This window comes from Triturus cristatus, chromosome 2_2, assembly GCF_964204655.1.
Source record: "Triturus cristatus chromosome 2_2, aTriCri1.1, whole genome shotgun sequence".
Lineage (NCBI taxonomy): Eukaryota > Metazoa > Chordata > Amphibia > Caudata > Salamandridae > Triturus > Triturus cristatus.
In genome coordinates, this window is record NC_140582.1 from 526,238,114 (window position 1) to 526,258,113 (window position 20,000).

The following is a 20,000-nucleotide window of genomic DNA, read 5'->3' on the forward strand; positions in this document are numbered from 1 at the left end:
GAAGCAAGGCAGAAAATGGGAGGGAAGAAGCAAGGCAGAAAATGGGAGGGTGGGAGGGAAGAAGCAAGGCAGAACATGGGAGGGTAGAAGCAAGGCAGAAAATGGGAGGGAAGAAAGGCAGAAAATGGGAGGGAAGAAAGGCAGAAAATGGGAGGGAAGAAAGGCAGAAAATGGGAGGGAAGAAGCAAGGCGGACAACGGGAGGGTGGGAGGGAAGAAGCAAGGCGAACAACGGGAGGGTGGGAGGGAAGAAGCAAGGTGGACAACGGGAGGGAAGAAGCAAGGCGGACAACGGGAGGGTGGGAGGGAAGAAGCAAGGCGGACAACGGGAGGGTGGGAGGGAAGAAGCAAAGCGGAAAACGGGAGGGTGGGAAGGAAGAAGCAATGCGGACAACAGGGAGGGTGGGAAGGAAGAAGCAATGCGGACAACAGGGAGGTGGGAGGGAAGAAGCAAGGCGGACAACAGGAGGGTGGGAGGGAAGAAGCAAAGCGGAAAACAGGAGGGTGGGAGGGAAGAAGCAAAGCGGACACTGGGGAGGTGGGAGGGAAGAAGCAAGGCGGACAGCGGGAGGGAAGAAGCGCAAGACGGACAGCAGGAGGGATCAAGCAAGAAGGACAGCAGGAGGGATCAAGCAAGAAGGACAGCAGGAGGGATCAAGCAAGAAGGACAGCAGGAGGGATCAAGCAAGAAGGACAGCAGGATAGATTAAGCTAGACGAACAGCGGACAGCGGGAGGGAAGAAGCGCAAGACGGACAGCGGGAGGGAAGAAGCGCAAGACGGACAGCAGGAGGGATCAAGCAAGAAAGACAGCAGGAGGGATCAAGCAAGAAGGACAGCAGGAGGGATCAAGCAAGAAGGACAGCAGGAGGGATCAAGCAAGAAGGACAGCAGGAGGGATCAAGCAAGAAGGACAGCAGGAGGGATCAAGCAAGAAGGACAGCAGGAGGGATCAAGCAAGAAGGACAGCAGGATAGATTACGCTAGACGAACAGCGGAGGGTGGGAGGGATGAAGCTAGACGGACAGCGGAGGGTGGGAGGGAAGAAGCAAGACGGACAGCGGGAGGGAAGAAGCAAGACGGACAGCGGGAGGGAAGAAGCAAGACGGACAGCGGGAGGGAAGAAGCAAGACGGACAGCGGGAGGGAAGAAGCAAGACGGACAGCGGGAGGGAAGAAGCAAGACGGACAGCAGGAGGGTGGGAGGGATTAAGCTAGACGAACAGCGGGAGGGTGGGAGGGATTAAGCTAGACGAACAGCGGGAGGGTGGGAGGGATTAAGCTAGACGAACAGCGGGAGGGTGGGAGGGATTAAGCTAGACGAACAGCGGGAGGGTGGGAGGGATTAAGCTAGACGAACAGCGGGAGGGTGGGAGGGATTAAGCTAGACGAACAGCGGGAGGGTGGGAGGGATTAAGCTAGACGAACAGCGGGAGGGTGGGAGGGATTAAGCTAGACGAACAGCGGGAGGGTGGGAGGGATTAAGCTAGACGAACAGCGGGAGGGTGGGAAGGATTAAGCTAGACGAACAGCGGGAGGGTGGGAAGGATTAAGCTAGACGAACAGCGGGAGGGTGGGAGGGATTAAGCTAGACGAACAGCGGGAGGGTGGGAGGGATTAAGCTAGACGAACAGCAGGAGGGTGGGAGGGATTAAGCTAGACGAACAGCGGGAGGGTGGGAGGGATGAAGCTAGACGAACAGCGGGAGGGTGGGAGGGATGAAGCTAGACGAACAGCGGGAGGGTGGGAGGGATGAAGCTAGACGAACAGCGGGAGGGTGGGAGGGATGAAGCTAGACGAACAGCGGGAGGGTGGGAGGGATGAAGCTAGACGAACAGCGGGAGGGTGGGAGGGATGAAGCTAGACGAACAGCGGGAGGGTGGGAGGGATGAAGCTAGACGAACAGCGGGAGGGTGGGAGGGATGAAGCTAGACGAACAGCGGGAGGGTGGGAGGGATGAAGCTAGACGAACAGCGGGAGGGTGGGAGGGATGAAGCTAGACGAACAGCGGGAGGGTGGGAGGGATGAAGCTAGACGAACAGCGGGAGGGTGGGAGGGATGAAGCTAGACGAACAGCGGGAGGGTGGGAGGGATGAAGCTAGACGAACAGCGGGAGGGTGGGAGGGATGAAGCTAGACGAACAGCGGGAGGGTGGGAGGGAGGGGTGAAGCTAGACGAACAGCGGGAGGGTGGGAGGGAGGGGTGAAGCTAGACGAACAGCGGGAGGGTGGGAGGGGTGAAGCTAGACGAACAGCGGGAGGGTGGGAGGGGTGAAGCTAGACGAACAGCGGGAGGGTAGGAGGGATGAAGCTAGACGAACAGCGGGAGGGTGGGAGGGATGAAGCTAGACGAACAGCGGGAGGGTGGGAGGGATGAAGCTAGACGAACAGCGGGAGGGTGGGAGGGATGAAGCTAGACGAACAGCGGGAGGGTGGGAGGGATGAAGCTAGACGAACAGCGGGAGGGTGGGAGGGATGAAGCTAGACGAACAGCGGGAGGGTGGGAGGGATGAAGCTAGACGAACAGCGGGAGGGTGGGAGGGATGAAGCTAGACGGACAGCGGGAGGGTGGGAGGGAAGAAGCAAGGTGGACATTAGAAGCGGGAGGGTGGAGGGAAGAAGCAAGACGGACAGCGGGAGGGTGAGAGGGAACAAGCAAGACAGCATAGAGGGAGAGTGGGAGGGAAGAAGCAAGACAGACCGGTTAAGAAGCAAGACGGACAGCGGGAGGGTGGGAGGGAAGAAGCAAGACGGACAGCGGGAGGGTGGGAGGGAAGAAGCAAGACGGACAGCGGGAGGGTGGGAGGGAAGAAGCAAGACGGACAGCGGGAGGGAAGAAGCAAGACGGACAGCGGGAGGGTAGAAGTAAGACTGACAGCGGGAGGGTGGGAGGGAAGAAGCAAGACGGACAGCGGGAGGGTGGGAGGGAAGAAGCAAGACGGACAGCGGGAGGGTGGGAGGGAAGAAGCAAGACGGACAGCGGGAGGGTGGGAGGGAAGAAGCAAGACGGACAGCGGGAGGGTGGGAGGGAAGAAGCAAGACGGACAGCGGGAGGGTGGGAGGGAAGAAGCAAGACGGACAGCGGGAGGGTGGGAGGGAAGAAGCAAGACAGACAGCGGGAGGGTGGGAGGGAAGAAGCAAGACAGACAGCGGGAGGGTGGAAGGGAAGAAGCAAGACAGACAGCGGGAGGGTGGGAGGGAAGAAGCAAGACAGACAGCGGGAGGGTGGGAGGGAAGAAGCAAGACGGACAGCGGGAGGGTGGGAGGGAAGAAGCAAGACGGACAGCGGGAGGGTGGGAGGGAAGAAGCAAGACGGACAGCGGGAGGGTGGGAGGGAAGAAGCAAGACGGACAGCGGGAGGGTGGGAGGGAAGAAGCAAGACGGACAGCGGGAGGGAAGAAGCAAGACGGACAGCGGGAGGGTAGAAGTAAGACTGACAGCGGGAGGGTGGGAGGGAAGAAGCAAGACGGACAGCGGGAGGGTGGGAGGGAAGAAGCAAGACGGACAGCGGGAGGGTGGGAGGGAAGAAGCAAGACGGACAGCGGGAGGGTGGGAGGGAAGAAGCAAGACGGACAGCGGGAGGGTGGGAGGGAAGAAGCAAGACGGACAGCGGGAGGGTGGGAGGGAAGAAGCAAGACGGACAGCGGGAGGGTGGGAGGGAAGAAGCAAGACAGACAGCGGGAGGGTGGGAGGGAAGAAGCAAGACAGACAGCGGGAGGGTGGAAGGGAAGAAGCAAGACAGACAGCGGGAGGGTGGGAGGGAAGAAGCAAGACAGACAGCGGGAGGGTGGGAGGGAAGAAGCAAGACAGACAGCGGGAGGGTGGGAGGGAAGAAGCAAGACAGACAGCGGGAGGGTGGGAGGGAAGAAGCAAGAATGACAACTAAGAGGTATGTAAATGTAAATGTATGTATGTAAATGTAAATGTTGCTTGGAGGAGCGCACTGTCAGGTACGACATCTTACCGCCTGGGGTCTCCGTAGAAAGTAACTCCGCCGGATCGCTGCCGCCTCCCTCATATCAAACATAGACGCTATTGACCGGAGAAGCTGTTGGACCTCCGGGCTCAGACTGGGTATTGGAGGTGGACGAGAGAGGTGGTTACCCAGCCGGCAGAGGCCTGCTCCTGCGCTGGAATTCCACCACGACGAGCTGGTTGTTTGAGGTCTCCATAGCTAATCAACCGGTACGGCGAGTCCCGTCCTATACCCCTCAGAGTGGGGTGCCCTCCGTAAAAACCGACAGGCCGGGTGAAACTTTTCACTGCAGGCAACGGGGAGTAGCGGTCGGACCCTGACTTCGGGTGGTGCAGCAGTAATAGGAAGCATGGCCACAGGACACACTAGCCGGACGACAGCCCAGTCCAAGCTGGAAAAATGTGCTTGGCAGAAACAGCAAACCGAGAGCCTGACGGAGTCGGCGGCCCCGGGAGAAGTGACAGACCCCTTGAACAGGGATCTCCTCGAGGCAATCACAGCGATACGGACCTCCCTCGAGGTGAGAATCGACACAGTCGCTACGGATGTGGGCCTGATCCGAGAAGACATGAAGAAAGTGGTGGAGAGGGTGGCTACAGTTGAGAGCACTACAAAGGATCTGGTCAGCAACACTGCCCTGCTCAAGACCCTGGTCACCGAACTGCGCGCCTCTCACGAGGCGATGGCCCTACAGCTGGACGACTACGAAGGGAGAATGCGGCGCAATAACATCTGCATTATTGGAGTCCCGGAGCGTGCGGAGGGGCAGGTGGCAGACCTTTTTGTCGAGGAGCTGGTCCTCAAGTACCTCCAACCCAGGGACCTCTCCAAGTGTTTTAAGGTCGAAAGAGCCCATCGAGTGCCGGGGGCCGTCCAAAGCCGGGTGCGCCCCCCGTCCTCTCCTGGCTCGAGTGTTCAACTTCCGGGATCGAGATGTTACACTCCAGACGGCGCGTGCAGCCCCGCCACTAACCCTTGAGAATAGCAAGTTCATGTTCTTCCCGGACTTAACTCTGCGCGTGCAGAAACAGCGTTGTAGCTTCCTGGACGTGAAGCGGGTCCTCCGTGACCAAGAAGTCAAATATGCAACGATGTTTCCCGCCAAGCTGAGTGTGGAAGCCAATGGGAAAACTTGGTTCTTCACTCGCCCAGAAGATGCCTGGGACTGGCTGGAAGGCTAGCGTGCGGTCAAAAAAGTCAAAGAAGGGGTTCTCGGCGGCTTCTGATGCAACGGACTGGCGCCAATAGAGATGCTCTCCTCCTAACTCTGACACTGATTCCCAGGGCCTGACCGGCGGACGCTAAGAAGCGGTATGGTAAGGTTGCATGATATGGGTCCTGGCCCACTGGGGTTCTCTGGAACTCTACTAAGCATGGTCGAGTGGACTTGGCTTCCAGAGGTTGAGATCGCTGGGACGCTGCTTCAGGTGGGACGCTGCTTCAGGGGGTTGGCTCATGATCCGTGTGGGATGTTATTGACCCTGGTCCGTGGGACTGATCCTGGTGAACGATTGACCTACTTGTGATCTCCATCAATAGGCTAGCCCACTTGATGTCCGATAAAGGTTGATTGTAATTTGGTTTCAGGGGCATGCTGGACTGATGCTCCAGACTATGGGCACTACAAAATAACTGTTCTGGAGCCGCTTTAGAGCCTCTGTGTTGCACAATTTATTTTTGAGGGGGGGGTTGGGGGGGGGGGGGGGCGGGGAATCGGGCCGAGGGAAATCGTTTCTCCTGTTTGACTGTGGAAGGTTGGGGAGGGGGTAGCGCACATTCCCTGAAGTTGTGTATGGGTGGGCGTCAGGCACTCTGCATGTTGGGGGTGGCGTGCGATTCCAGTCCTGCTGAGCAGGGAGGGGGGTATGTTTTCATGGGTTGGGGTAAGTTTGGGTTTTCTTTGTTGGGGTGTTCACTGTGCAGCCTCATTTTCTTGATTGCGAATATCCTATGTGGTATTAGTAGGATGGTCAGTGGTACTTTATCTCGAATTGGGTACAGAGTTGGGGAGCGTCTTGGGCTGCCCCTGGAGGGAGATGGCAGCGTTGGGGGGGAGCAGTCTCCCGACTTATCTTGTTAAGGGTTTTTGTGTCTTGATGGCTCCCAGACAGGGACAAGAGTGTCTACCTGGAATGTGAACGGCCTGGGGGACAAAATTAAACGAGGTATAGTCCTGCAATATATTCACCGTCAGGCCCTTGACAGAGTACTGCTCCAGGAGACCCACTTGATAGGCAATACGTGCATGGCGTTAAACAAGAAGGGTTATCGTATGATTGTGCATTCCGGGTTCACTACAGGTTCCAGGGGAGTGGGGATACTCCTTCGCAAGGGTTGTCCATACATCACACAACGCACCTGGACGGATGTGCAGGGTCGGTACGCAGCAGCTTTGGGACTCTGGGAAGGGAGAGTAGTCAATGTTGTCTCAGTATACGCACCGCCCGGCTTACAGCGCCCAACCCTGCAGGAGATTGGAACGTTGGTTCTGGCCCTGCCGGAGGGCTACTTGGTATTGAGTGGGGGGATTTCAGCCTAACTATGGATGGCCTCTGAGATAGACTTCCGCCCAGACCAGATCCACCACAGGGCTCCCAACTCCATAGGTTCGCTGAATCCTCAGCACACGCACTATACACTCCAGTCGGGAGTGCATGGCAGTCAATCCCGGTTCGACTACTTGTTCACACATGCACCAGACATACAAAATTTTGTGGAGCCTACAACTCTGGCATGTGGTATATCTGATCACTCCCCAGTGATGGCAGTCTTTGGGGCACTGGAGATTAGACGCCCCGGTACAATTAGAATACAGCCATGGGCATTGAAGGTCCCCCACATTAGGGAGGGTCTTCGCCAAGAAACAGACTTTTACTTCACAGAAAATGTGGGGTCGGTCGAGTCGGCGGTTACACTCTGGGGGGCATATGGTGCGCTAATGGTGGGTCACAAAAATGAACGCAACAAGAGGGTGGTCGAGTTGGAAACGGACATTCTACATTTGGAGAGGGCACTAGCCATGGACCAGTCTCCTGAGACGCAGCATAGTATTGGCCTTAAGAGACTAGACTATAAACAGCTTCTGCTGGAAGACGCTACTCTACGCTCCCTGGCCACGCGACACCGTATATATGAGCAAGGTGAGCGCATGGGTAAGCTTCTAGCGTGGCTGGAGCGCAAGGAACAGGCGTCGAGGTGGGTTAAAGCGGTTACGGGCCCTAATGGCACGTTGATAACGGACCCCCAGGGGATTGCCGACGTGTTTGCTGCTCATTTTGAAGAAGTCTACCGGGTTCCACAGCACTCACATGCCCAGTGAGATGCAGACCTTCTGCCCACTATTAATGTCGCGTGCATATCGCCGCAAGATAGGGAGTCACTCGAAGCTGACCTCTCAGTGGTAGAAGTCCAAAAAGCAATATCGGACGTCCGGTCGGGTAAAGCGATGGGTCCTTATGATTTGCCCATTGAACTCCTTAAACCTATGGCCGTGAAGTTGGCGCCCCACTTGCTAAACTTATATACCGAATGCTACGAATTGGGGCGTCTACCGACTGACATCCATGATGCGGCAATCGTGGTGATCCATAAACCCGGTAAACCGGCAGAAGACTGCAAATCGAACCGTCCTATCTCGCTGTTGCCGGTGGAAGCTAAAATCCTTGCCAAGCTGGTGGCCAATAGCCTACTCCCCTATCTACCCGATCTGATCCATATGGATCAGTCAGGCTTCATGCCGGGTAGGAATACCGCTAGGAATCTTCGTTGCGTCCACGGGGGGGGGCTGGGAAGGGTTGACAAGCTCAAGGAAGAAGCAAGCTTACTGTCTCTCAACGCCACCATGGCGTTTGATACAGTGGAATGGGAATACCTTTTCGCAGTACTCGCCCGTATGGGGTTGGGTTCCAAATTGATTGGGTGGATCAGGTTATTATACGGGCAACCCACGGCACACGTCTCAGTCAACGGCCATCGCTCTGCCTCTTTCCCTCTCCAGCGGGGCACGAGACAGAGTTGCCCGTTGTCGACACTCCTTTTTTGTCATGGTGCTGGATCCCCTGGCGGTCTGGGTGAGGGGTGACCTGAAATCAGGGGCCTCAAATGGGCTCACGATCATGAGGACCGTATATCGCTCTACGCAGACAATATATTATTATATCTGGCCTCATTGGCACGATCCCTACGTCGGGCTCTTCATATTTTCCGCATATTCGGGGCACACTATAGATATTGGATCAACTGGTCCAAATCGCAAATATATGCCCTCTGGGGCGAACCCCCCACCCAGCCCTAGGGGTTATGACATCCCAGTGGACGGGCAGGGTTTTACATACTTGGGCATATTTCTCACGCCCGACGTGAATCTTTTTTATGAACGGAACCTCAAGAAACCCCTGGAACGTCTGAGATCGGACGTCACGCACTGGAGGTCACTGCCCCCGACTCTGTTGGGACGTGCCTCCCTGTTTAAGATGCTCCCTCTCTCGCGATTTCTCTATGCCCTGGAAAACGCTCCATACCCGATCCCCGAATCCTATTTCTCTCAAATCGAGGGGGTGGTGTGGGGGTTGCTCTGGGACAGTTGGACCCCAAGAATTGTCGTAACTAAACTCAACATGGGGTGGTATGACGGGGGTACAGGTTTGCCAGATTTACGCCTGGTAGTAACCAGGCGTCGCAATTGGCACCCATAAACAGATGGGCATTCGGACCTCATGACGACCCCAATTTCCGCACAGATCATTGGCTGATGGGGAAGGGGGGATATAACAGGGCTCTCTACACGAATCATCGTAAACTGCGGTTAACAGGCCCCACGGCCCGTACTGTTGAGGTGTGGCACACAGTACAGCGTATGTTGGGGTGGCATAACCGTCTCACGAAGGCTACTCCGCTGTGGGAGCCAGATCTCCTAGGTTACCTTAGTGCATGCCCGGGATTCGACAAGTGGGACTTGATCGGGATTTCCAGGGTCGGGGACCTCTGGGTCAAGGGTAAGAAGGCCACGTTCATAGACCTACAAGCGAAATATCACCTCGCCCCCACGGAGACCTTTAGATATTTACAAATCAGCCATGCGATTGGCTCAGCCCTCCCAGATATGGCCCCCTTCCTGACTCCTCCCCCCTGGAGGATCAACTGTTACTAGATACTATGGACCGCAATGCTATATCCCTTACCTATGGAAAATGAGTGAATAACCGGACGGATCCGATGTTGAAATTGAGAGTGAGCTGGGAGCGTGACCTTGGGTCAATGGAGGATGATGATTGGAGGGAGGCGCTCGCCTCCCCCAGGGAGGTGGCGATTCCACTGAGACTCTGAATAATCCAGCTAAAGGTACTCCAGATAGTCTACTTTGATGCAATACTGTTGTTTTGGTTGGGTAGGAGGTTGGACGCACTCTGTCTACGACACTGCAACCAGACTGGCACTTTCAGACACATACTCTGGGACTGTCCCCACATTCAAACCTATTGGGCTGATCTCACTCGACAAATGGCCAGCACCTGTGGCAAACCCATTCATCCCTCCCCCAAGACTTGCCCCCTTAACATCTGGGACGCAACAGACCTCACCCAGATGGAACAATCGTGGGCGACAATGGGCTGGATCATAGCCACACGTAATATTGCTCAGAAGTGGGGTTCAGCAGTGCTACCACGGGTGAGAGATTGGGCAACAGATATGGACTATGCCATGGTGGCTGAAAAGACTGAGTTCAAGGGGCGTGGATGCCCCTAAAAGTGGGACAGTAAATGGGGGAAGTGGAATACATATAGGTGCGACATATGCATTTCTCCCACGGTGGAACTGCGAAGGGAGAGGCAGACAATACTGGATCTATGGGATGGGACAGGAGAAATCTTTTCACCGGGTGGCCACCATTAGAGCTCTCCGGGGTGCAAGGTGCACACCAATTCCCTATGGTTTCTCTCGGCTTTTAAACTATATCTACTGTCAAGATTGCTTGGTACCGCACAAAAGAATGTGTTACATATCCTCTTACTCTGTATAACTGATAAACTGTCATTTCCAATCATTTTTGCTTTGCCACTGAGGACTCTGTAATGCCTGGAAGGTTGCTGCTTAATATCAATAAAATGTTAATAAAAAATAAAAAAATAAAAAGAAGAATGACAACTAAGAAGCAAGACGGATAACGGGAGGGTGGTAGGGATAGAAGCAAGACGGACAACAGGAGGGTGGGAGGGAAGAAGCAAGACGGATAAAGGGAGGGTGGGAGGGAAGAAGCAAGACGGACAGCGGGAGGGTGGGAGGGAAGAAGCAAGACGGACAGCGGGAGGGTGGGAGGGAAGAAGCAAGACGGACAGCGGGAGGGAGGGAGGGAAGAAGCAAGACGGACAGCGGGAGGGTGGGAGGGAAGAAGCAAGACGGATAAAGGGAGGGTGGGTGGGAAGAAGCAAGACGGACAGCGGGAGGGAGGGAGGGAAGAAGCAAGACGGACAGCGGGAGGGTGGGAGGGAAGAAGCAAGACGGACAGCGGGAGGGTGGGAGGGAAGAAGCAAGACGGACAGCGGGAGGGTGGGAGGGAAGAAGCAAGACGGACAGCGGGAGGGTGGGAGGGAAGAAGCAGGACGGACAGCGGGAGGGTGGGAGGGAAGAAGCAGGACGGACAGTGGGAGGGTGGGAGGGAAGAAGCAAGACGGACAGCGGGAGGGTGGGAGGGAAGTAGCAAGAGGGACAACTAAGAAGCAAGACGACAATGGGAGGGTGGAGGGAAGAGGCAAGACGGACAACAGGAGGGAAGAAGCAAGACGGACAACGTAAGGGAAGAAGCAAGACGGAAAACGGGAGGGTGGGAGGGAAGAAGCAAGAGGGACAACTAAGAAACAAGACAGACAACAGGAGGGTGGTAGGCAAAAAGCAAGATGGACAACGGGAGGGTGGGAGGCAAGAGCAAGACAGACAACAGGAGGGTGGGAGGGAAGAGCAAGACGGACAACGGGAGGGTGGGAGGGAAGAGGAAGACAGACAACGGGAGGGTGGGAGGGAAGAGCAAGATGGACAAGGGGACGGTGTGAGGGAAGAAGCAAGACGGACAACGGGATTGAAGAGGCAAGACTGACAATTAAGTAAAACAGACAATTAAGATACAAGACAGACAAAGGGTGGGTGTGAGGAAAGAAGCAACATGGACAACTGGATGGTGGGACATTAAGAAGCAGTACTGACAGTGGGAAGCTGGGAGGGAAAAAGCAACACAGACGACAACAGGGAGAAGAAGACAGAAAGTAGTACCTCCATCTCAGCGGAAGGACGCAAATCAAAATGAAGCCATCAGTACTTGGTCCATGCGACAAACGAAAGAAAAGGAAGTGAAACCGGCATGCAGTGACCAATTAGGTGGCATTAGGTGGCATTAAATAAGCATGACAATGAAGTCGAAGAATGGTAAGCAGTGGGCGGGCGTCAAGCCCCTTTCAGAAAACGAAATGCATCACAAGCGATAGTGCAAGCGCCGTCTCAGGCAAGACTTAAAAGGGCTCCGCACTTGAGATATTAGGAAGCCCCCTCGCATGAGGAGTTAATTGCTTTTGCACTTTAGATGGCTATCTAGATTTAGACTGGAGATTGTTCCATTTACTCACTGCCTTAAACACTTTCTAATGTTTCTCCTGAGCCTCTTCAACCTAATTTAATTTTATTGGGACATCTACCACTAGTAATAAAACATGTTTTGTTCATTTCATATTTTACGTACAAATTACACTGTTGTGTTCGTGTGACCATTACCAATAAAAAACAAAAATATTGTTTGCTCTCTAGCTCAGTTAGCAACAACATTGAGGCTTTACTTTACGAAGAGTGGTCTTAGGCAATGCAGTGGCCAAAGCCTCCGTCATGTTAACTGCACCAAACAAGAGCAAAATATTTTTATTGTACACATTAGTTTAAATGTATAGTGTTAAAATATTGCAGTAAGGGGAGCTATTAAGTTGAGGAAAGGTATTTAAAAATACTGCTTAAATAACTAAGTTGTTAGTGTACAATACTTTAGTAAAATGGGCCTTCAGTAAAAGACCTAAACTGCTACTGGTTTTGTCTACCTGAGACGGTGTCATCTGCCAGCTCAGTGGCTAATTGGCAAAAGCATTCATAAGTATAGGTAGTAGTACTAAAGTATTTTTTCGCATACTGTTACATGTCTTTGTGAAACACCCAACTTCTTAGAAGTCAAAATTTAAAAAGGGCACAGTACTTCCTGTTTATACTAACTGTACATAATTAGTCAATGAATATTTCCATTTTAGATGTTTTGAGACAACAAAGATATGAAAGAGTATGTGAAAGAGTACAACAGTAAACTCTTTTACTGTTCAACAGACTCCAAAATATATTTGTGACTAGTGCACTTTACACATTTCAATACAAGAACGTTGCATAGCAAATGATCAGGACTGTGTTAGCTGTAATAAAAAAAACTTTTCCTATGCACAAAACCACATTAAAAACCTGAACACAGAATATTGTCATTATCATAATTCATTGTAAAAAAAATGTACACGTGGAACTTCAAGATCACATTTATTTTTATGATCTATCGTGGACAGGGCCTACAAAAAAATAAAGATATGGAAAAAAACGATCCATACAGACTTGAGATCCACTCTCTCCTATGGACTATTATGGAGATTTTTATACATGATTTCCTGTTTTTTGGTATCAACAGTTCTGATGCGACACTAGAGGCATATAAACATTGGTAAAAGCAAATTAGAGCTTGTTAAATACACAATACCTATTATTATACAAATTAAGCAAAGTCAGACATATAAAGGAAATATTACGGCATACATTTTACTATCACACACACTGCAGTAACAAAGAAGGAAGACTTTAATAACTCACAATATCTCTGAAGACCACTGCCCGCAGTCTGTTTATATCCATGTCTTGAAGAAGTCTGTCAAGGTCACGGACTGGGGACATCCCACCCGTCACAATGTCAACAGGACTCTAAATTGAAAAATGCTACAATTATATGAAATGATGCTGGCAGGCTGGCATAATTACTGTAACATTCAAAGAACTGGACAAGAAAATCAATACCTAAAAGGATGCCTTTCAAACAGTGGATACCTATCTAAGCAATAAGGAGAAACAGTATCTACAAAGTGTAAATATGAAATGCAGATAAAGGAACAAAAACCAAGCTTTCACGTTAAAAACCAAAAACACTCATGGGAGCTTACAAAATATTTACAAGGAAAGTAATGCTTTACAGCTCTTAGCTACTGCCTCTTTATTTCTAATGTGTCACATTTTAGAAGTTCACATTTAAGAGCATGTGTTCACTAAAGAACTTTAAGCATGAAGCAACTGCTGTACACACTAATAAAGAAATCATGGTTGGGTAATGGAGCTAAGTTTAAAATAAACACTTGCCTTTACTACAGTCTTTCCTTGCGTTCCTTTCAAGCCTTTTGCATTATCCGTGCTGGACTTAATTTGTGTATGATGCTGGCACTCCAAACAATTCCTTACTGCCACAGCACAGACTGTCACAAAAAGGAAATAACAAGAAGATCACCATTGTAATTAAAGTAGTGACAGTTACATATGAAAAGCTTAAAGTGTACCTCTATAAAGGTAGCTTGCACATCAAAGATACACAATTGAATAGCTTTTCAGACACATTACAATTTTTCATTTCAGCAAAGCATGAATTCTTAAGACTTCTGTAATGGTACTACTCTGGAATATTGTAATAGTATACAATCACAGACAATGAACTGGGAATGTTAACAAATCACCTAGAAGACTATCACAACTCAAGAGTTCTACTAAAAAAATCTTCTCAAGCTAACTGCACCATACATCAACAAGTCATCTGTCATTAGTCTGGTGCCTATTGTAGATGCCTATAAGATATCCTCACCTATATTTAGTATAAGTGCGCATGACTTCTTTGCTGTGCAAAGGAATAAAAGAACGGAATACATGGAAGTATGACAAACTGTGTGCACTTATGACAGATGCTGAAAATTGTGAACCTCTTCCGAGAGGCAATGCAGAGGAAAAGCAGCAAAGGTCACTTCTCACTACAATAGTGACAAGCAATCTATTTTAAGCAGGTACTCCATGAAACATCTAATCTGTAAATGAAGGGCAAAAACAAAGACCATGCTATACTAATTTCCTCAAGGCCCTCATCTGGAATCCAAAGATACAAGCAACTTTATAATTAAAAAAAAAATACTCCTTCAACGGCTCCAGTCGACAGGCTTACCTAATCGCAGACATTGCCGCAAAATTCCACCTGATGACATGTTCTTCTCAGCTTCAATTTCAGAAAAGCCAAGAGAGCTGGCAAAGATTAACACATCAACAAGACTGATTAGCCTCTGGAGGAACGATACAGAAGCTTCAATAGATAGACCTTGCGTTGGCTCAATGTTCTCCAGTTCATGCTACAGAGGAAATAGGAGACAGTTTGATTCCTCTAAATCTGGTATTCCAAAACACAAACAAAATGATGCAACAAATGACCAAAAAGTACAAACATGTAAAAAATAGGTTATTCCTCACAAATGGCAAGTGAATGTCTAAAACTCACTCTTAAGATGCATGAAAATGTATTGCCTAAAATGCCTCCAATTTACAGGCAAAAGAAATTTGATGAATCTTCAACTTCAACTTGTGAGGGCCTCACTTACGCTCCAATTTTTGTCGTAAGGGATTTTAATGGCTTACTTTCGCTCACATACCTCATTAGGAATCTTCTATTCCTAAACCAATATTTCTAAACACAGGCTCTTTTAAAGCTGGATTATAGAGCTTTTTTTGTTATCCTATAAACACCCCTTATTTATTGGACTATTCCCTTTAAATATCCTGGCTCAATACACACTTTGCCCAGGAACAGGAAGTCTCATGTATATTATAGTTTTACTTCCCTGCGTTTTTAGTCCATGCTTCTGAATGTTAAAATTCATTTTGGACTTGAAAGTGATCATAATCCTGTAATCGTCACCAGTTGGAGTGGGGTGCAGGAGCCCTTATGAACTACGGAACACCCTTTGTAACATACCCCAAATGATGCTATGGCCTCAAGTCATTACTTCTACAACTGCTGGCGATCTCTACTGGGATCTACAGTTCTGCGAGACTGAAGGGTGCCTTCATGCACCACAATCAACCTCTTCCATTAATGTTTGATCCTCATGACTGCCACTTCTGGACCACACAGTGTCCATCAATGGGCCTCCTCTACTGACAGCTCAAAGCTGTCATGCCACACATGTGAGAAAGGAGGCACCAATCTCAATTTTTGTGCATTGACCCACAACTCTAATCTAACAATGGGATGCACAATTTACTGTCTGCAGCTCGACTCTGAATCTACAGTGTTTACTGCGTTCTACAACAGTGATTCTCACATGGCCCTTATTATCAGAACATGATGCCCAGGAGGCTTACTGCAAGAAGATCAATCACCTCGGAGGTGATCACAGAAGAACCTGCTGCCACAGGGAGCTCCATCTACTCACCAACAGTCCCCCCAGTATATCAGCTGAAACACAGGAATAGAAAAGTAGAAGTCCGATTTCCCATCAGAGCTGTATGGCAGACCCAAAAGTGTATACTCTTCTCATGAAGTCCAAAGATACGGAGCAATATCTGAGTCCACATGAGCACACCCCACAAATGAAAGGATTTAGCTATTTATATCATTGCAGTTCAGTACATCATTGTTTATTTTGGCTTCTCATAAAAATGGCAAAATCATTGAAACACCGTTTCAAAGCTTTTAAGCACATAAATTGACATTAGCAAACAAAGATGCTTCTAACAGGTCAATTGGGTGCATATGCATCATTTTATGTATTACCCCTCAAGTTTATGCTAAAACATGAATAACGGTACAATTGTCAAATTCATCACAAAGATATGTTAATTACTCAACACAGATTGCTTTCAGATGACTTAATTAGATTACATTTCCACCTATGTACCCAGGATCTGGAACAACATCCTGTATCCATCAAGACCACCCCAATGCCGCTCTAAAGTACCTCTTTAAAGAACACTACATCACAATACACGTTATGCTTTACTTTGAATCTGTACAGCACTCCCCTGCCTTTTGGATAGATTCACCCTACAGAAGTACCAGATACATAGATAGACTGGGGATAGCATTGTGGGGTTAAAAAAGTTTCTACAAACGATCAAAACAAAGGTGCTGAAAGAAATGAAACATACACCAGGCCAGCAGTCTATAAACTCCCCCCTCCCTTAAGATGGCAATAATATAATTTTAAGTACAGGTAAAGAAAATGGGCACAAAAAAATAGTAAATACATATTGGTTTAAAAGCTACAACACACAAGCGCAAAGGATGAAACTCTTGAGATGCCCAATCCTTAGGAAAATGTAACAAATTAAGCATAAAACCAAATCTGAATCTTATCAAAGAATGTAAATATTGTCCCAGCAGTGTGTCACCTGACAGTCCTCAAGTCCTTCCACTAACACAAGGTAGAGCTGCATGTTGGCCAAAAATATATGCTGTAGCCTTCCAAGATAGGGTCTAAGACGGCCATGCAGACTTTTAAAGAGATCAGAGAGAGTGCACATCCTTATAGACCTCTCTAATCAAGTTCAATAAAGTCAGATTGGTATTTATCCAAGTTATTTTATTAAGTGAGGATCTGAATCTGGATAAGATGTCCTCTTCAAGGCTACTATAAGTAACCAGGCCAACAAGCTGCATGCTGTGGTCACTCAACTGTTATTGAAAGGTTTGAAAAATTCATAGCACTGATGTGGCCAGCAACTCACCTGTAAGATACAATAGTGTGGATCTCCTAACTCAAATGGAGATCACTTAACAGGTGGTTTTTCGATAGACTCTACAGATGGGCGGAGAGTTGCACCTTTGCCATGACTAATGTTTCGGGCTATCTATCAGTATTTTTACAAGGAGACAGATAAACTTGAGTTTGTGAAGGACATCACTAGCCGACAGTGAAGTGCTGATGAGATTGGTCATACCAAGCAAATGAATAACTTGTTGACATGATGTCAAGATGATTGGGATGCCTGGTTTGATGAACGGTTGTTCATGATGAATTTTGAAGAATGACCAAATCGGACATCCACTTCCTGGATAAGGAGAAATCAAGGCTGGGATGCAGACAATCCACCGCGCTGGCTTGGCCTAGTGATAGGTATATAGATCTGGGGTTGGTAGCAAAAGATGGTGTAATACTTTCTTTTATGGTGAGGTTCTGCATAGATTAGGAGACGGGACAATTGCGAATAATGCAGTTTAAGATAAGACTAGTTTGTTGTAGATTCCCAATAAACTTTTCATGCAAATTCTCAATCATTTATGAAGTTATGAATGTTTTTGTACTGTCCGATGTAGCATTATGCCCTCCAGAATATATTCAGCATATGAAGAAGCTAGCTGGTAATAGCAAGGTTCTTTTATGATAGCCTATTTAATGCCACCTAATATGAAACTAGTTGACAGCCAGAGCAGTACTTCCCTTTTTTACTAAGGCTTCGAATGCTGATTTGCTTTTGAAGCACTAACTCTCTGAAAGGACAGATGGTATAACAAGAGATGGTGTCACACTAAAAGGCAAATAAAGGATCAAATTAAGCAAACGGACAACTGCATAAAAAACACTGTGATAGGGATTTGAATTCTTGGGCACTTCCTGAATCGGAAACACTGGCAAATCATGGTGAACGGGAACTAAAAACTGAACAACAATTTAGCAACAGAAGAGTGTCAGTACTAGTTGCAATTTTGGCCTTGTAAGATAATTACTGCATCCAAAGCAGATAATGTCCCTTTTCGCTCCACTTTGTCCTCCTTCTAGTGTTTCGTATGCACAGGAAAGGACTGGACCAGGACTAGCTCTGAAATCTGTTTGAATACCCGAGTGGAAAGCGGCGCAGATTATTCCCATTCGGAAAAATCTTAAGCTTCTATGGAAGACTTATTCAACTATTGTCCCATCTCCTTGCTCCCCCTTCAGAGCAAGCTCCTGGAAAAGCATGTTAATAAACACCTGTCTGAATTTGTCGAAACGTTGAACTGTCTCGATTTCTCTCAGTCGGGCTTCCTACCCAGACATAGCACAGAGTCTGCTTTGGTTGCGGTCACCAACAACATTAAAATGTCATTGGACAACGGTCAAGCAGTACTTCTGGTGCTGATTGACTTACCGGCAGCCTTTGACACCATTTCCCACCAGACTTTACTCAGGAGACGTAGGGACATCGGCCTCCAAGGGAATGCTCTGAATGGTTGTCAAACTTTCTGACTCAGACCATTAAGTTGGGCCCTTTTCGCTCTAAGACCACAAGAGTGACCAAGGGAGTACCCCAGAGCTCCTGTTTGAGCCCTACTTTATTTAACATTTATGTTACTCCCTTGACGGGTTTACTGAGGAATTTAGGATTTATTCCAATCTCCTACGCTGACTATACTCTGCTCCTACTTTCCTTTAATAAAACCAATCCCAACATTCAATCCACCTTCTCGGAGGGTATGAAAGTCATCGCTGATTGGATGAGGGATAACTTCTTCCAGCTCGATGCAGGAAAATCAGAAATTATGCTGTTTGGGGAAGCGGTGGTGAGGGGGTTTCCAAGTTGGTGGCCAGAGGAACTAGGCCCGCTCCAATTACGAAACAGGTGGTAAAAAACTTAGGAGTTCACATAGATCAGAACTAACACAAGGGGAGCATGTCTCCACAACTGTGGGGGCATGCTTCCATACACACAGTCTTCTTCGAAGAGTCTTCCTCCTTCTTACCTTCCTCTACGCGGAAAACTCTGATCCAGGCACTAGAGTTAAGCCGCCTAGACTACTGCAATGCTCTGCTGATTTCAGCCAATGAAGTCTCCTTAAACAAATTGCAGGTAGTCCAGAACACTGCGGCCCACCTGGTTGCCAAAGCCCCTCCTAGAACGGCCTCCCTCCCCCTTCTACAACAATATCATTGGCTCCCAGTGCGGAAACGGATTAAATTTAAGATCTACTGCATGGTCTATAAATCTCTACATTACCTAGGTCCCAGTTACCAATAAGACAAATTTGCCAGGTATTTGCCATCCAGGTCCCTTCGGTCAGGGTCCAAATCACTTCTTTGCATCCCTCGATTCAAATAAGCCCGCTTGAGTGGTAAAGCTTTCCCCACTCTACTGGAACCAACTCCCCATTCACCTACGTCTATGCCCCGATTACCTGAAATTTAGAAAGCTGCTAAAAACCTCTGTTACGATGTGCGTCTCTTCCTGGTTGAATGTAGCAGTTACAGCGCAGAAATACCCCTGATAGGGTGATTCGGGCACTTTATAAATTAATGAATATCAAATATCAATATGGAGGATGAAGTCATACCCTCTACTTTTTACACTGCTTTTAAGTGAAGCTCAACAGTAGTCATGAGTACTTCTGCATGCTTTCTTGAGGATATTTTAGACCTAGGTATTCCTGGTACTAATTTTCTGGTACCAGGACTCTCAGGAAAAACAGGCTTCACAGCTGACTGGAGACAGCTGTTTGAGGTCTTTTCACCACTCATGAGAGAATTTGGCACAGGTCCAAATTACCACAAACTACTCCAATTTTTCAGAGTAAGGACAGAGGCAGGAGTACTCAATGGTGTTACATTCACAACCTTTTCAGGTGTAAAAAATATTGTCCCTTACCAGAGGTCATAAAGTTTCCTACAATTTTGTTTTACCTCTTGCAGGTACTTTTTTTATGCCAAGAGAGTACAACTACTGAATGGCGAAGTGCAAAAAAATAGAAGAGTAGATTCTCACACTGGTGACAATAGGCATTGCTATCCCAGTAATGCCAAAACCTTCAGTCTCTTGATATCGGCTGGGTGATTGCCACCTCCTTTTTTTCAAAACCGAATTGTTCTTTTGAAGTTAGAGATCTTATTTTGAACCAGAGTTAGTGGACTTTGAATTTAGAGCCCTTTAAAATGACTTTGTGGTTTTATCATTATCAGATCTTTATAGGTTTA

The 20,000-nt window shown here is 48.7% G+C and overlaps 1 protein-coding gene across 3 annotated transcripts in view; it reads right to left on the reverse strand.

Moving 5' to 3' along the window:
* LRBA (LPS responsive beige-like anchor protein) overlaps positions 1-20,000 on the reverse strand; it is a 2,426,603-nt gene that overhangs the window by 1,921,898 nt on the left and 484,705 nt on the right. For all 3 annotated transcript variants that reach the window (XM_085641653.1, XM_085641654.1, XM_085641652.1), the window contains exons 26-28: positions 14,228-14,408; positions 13,384-13,496; positions 12,847-12,954 (exon numbers count right to left, since the gene is read on the reverse strand). In XM_085641653.1, coding sequence (XP_085497779.1) covers positions 12,847-12,954; positions 13,384-13,496; positions 14,228-14,408 — 402 coding nt within the window. The remainder of the gene's footprint in view (positions 1-12,846; positions 12,955-13,383; positions 13,497-14,227; positions 14,409-20,000) is intronic.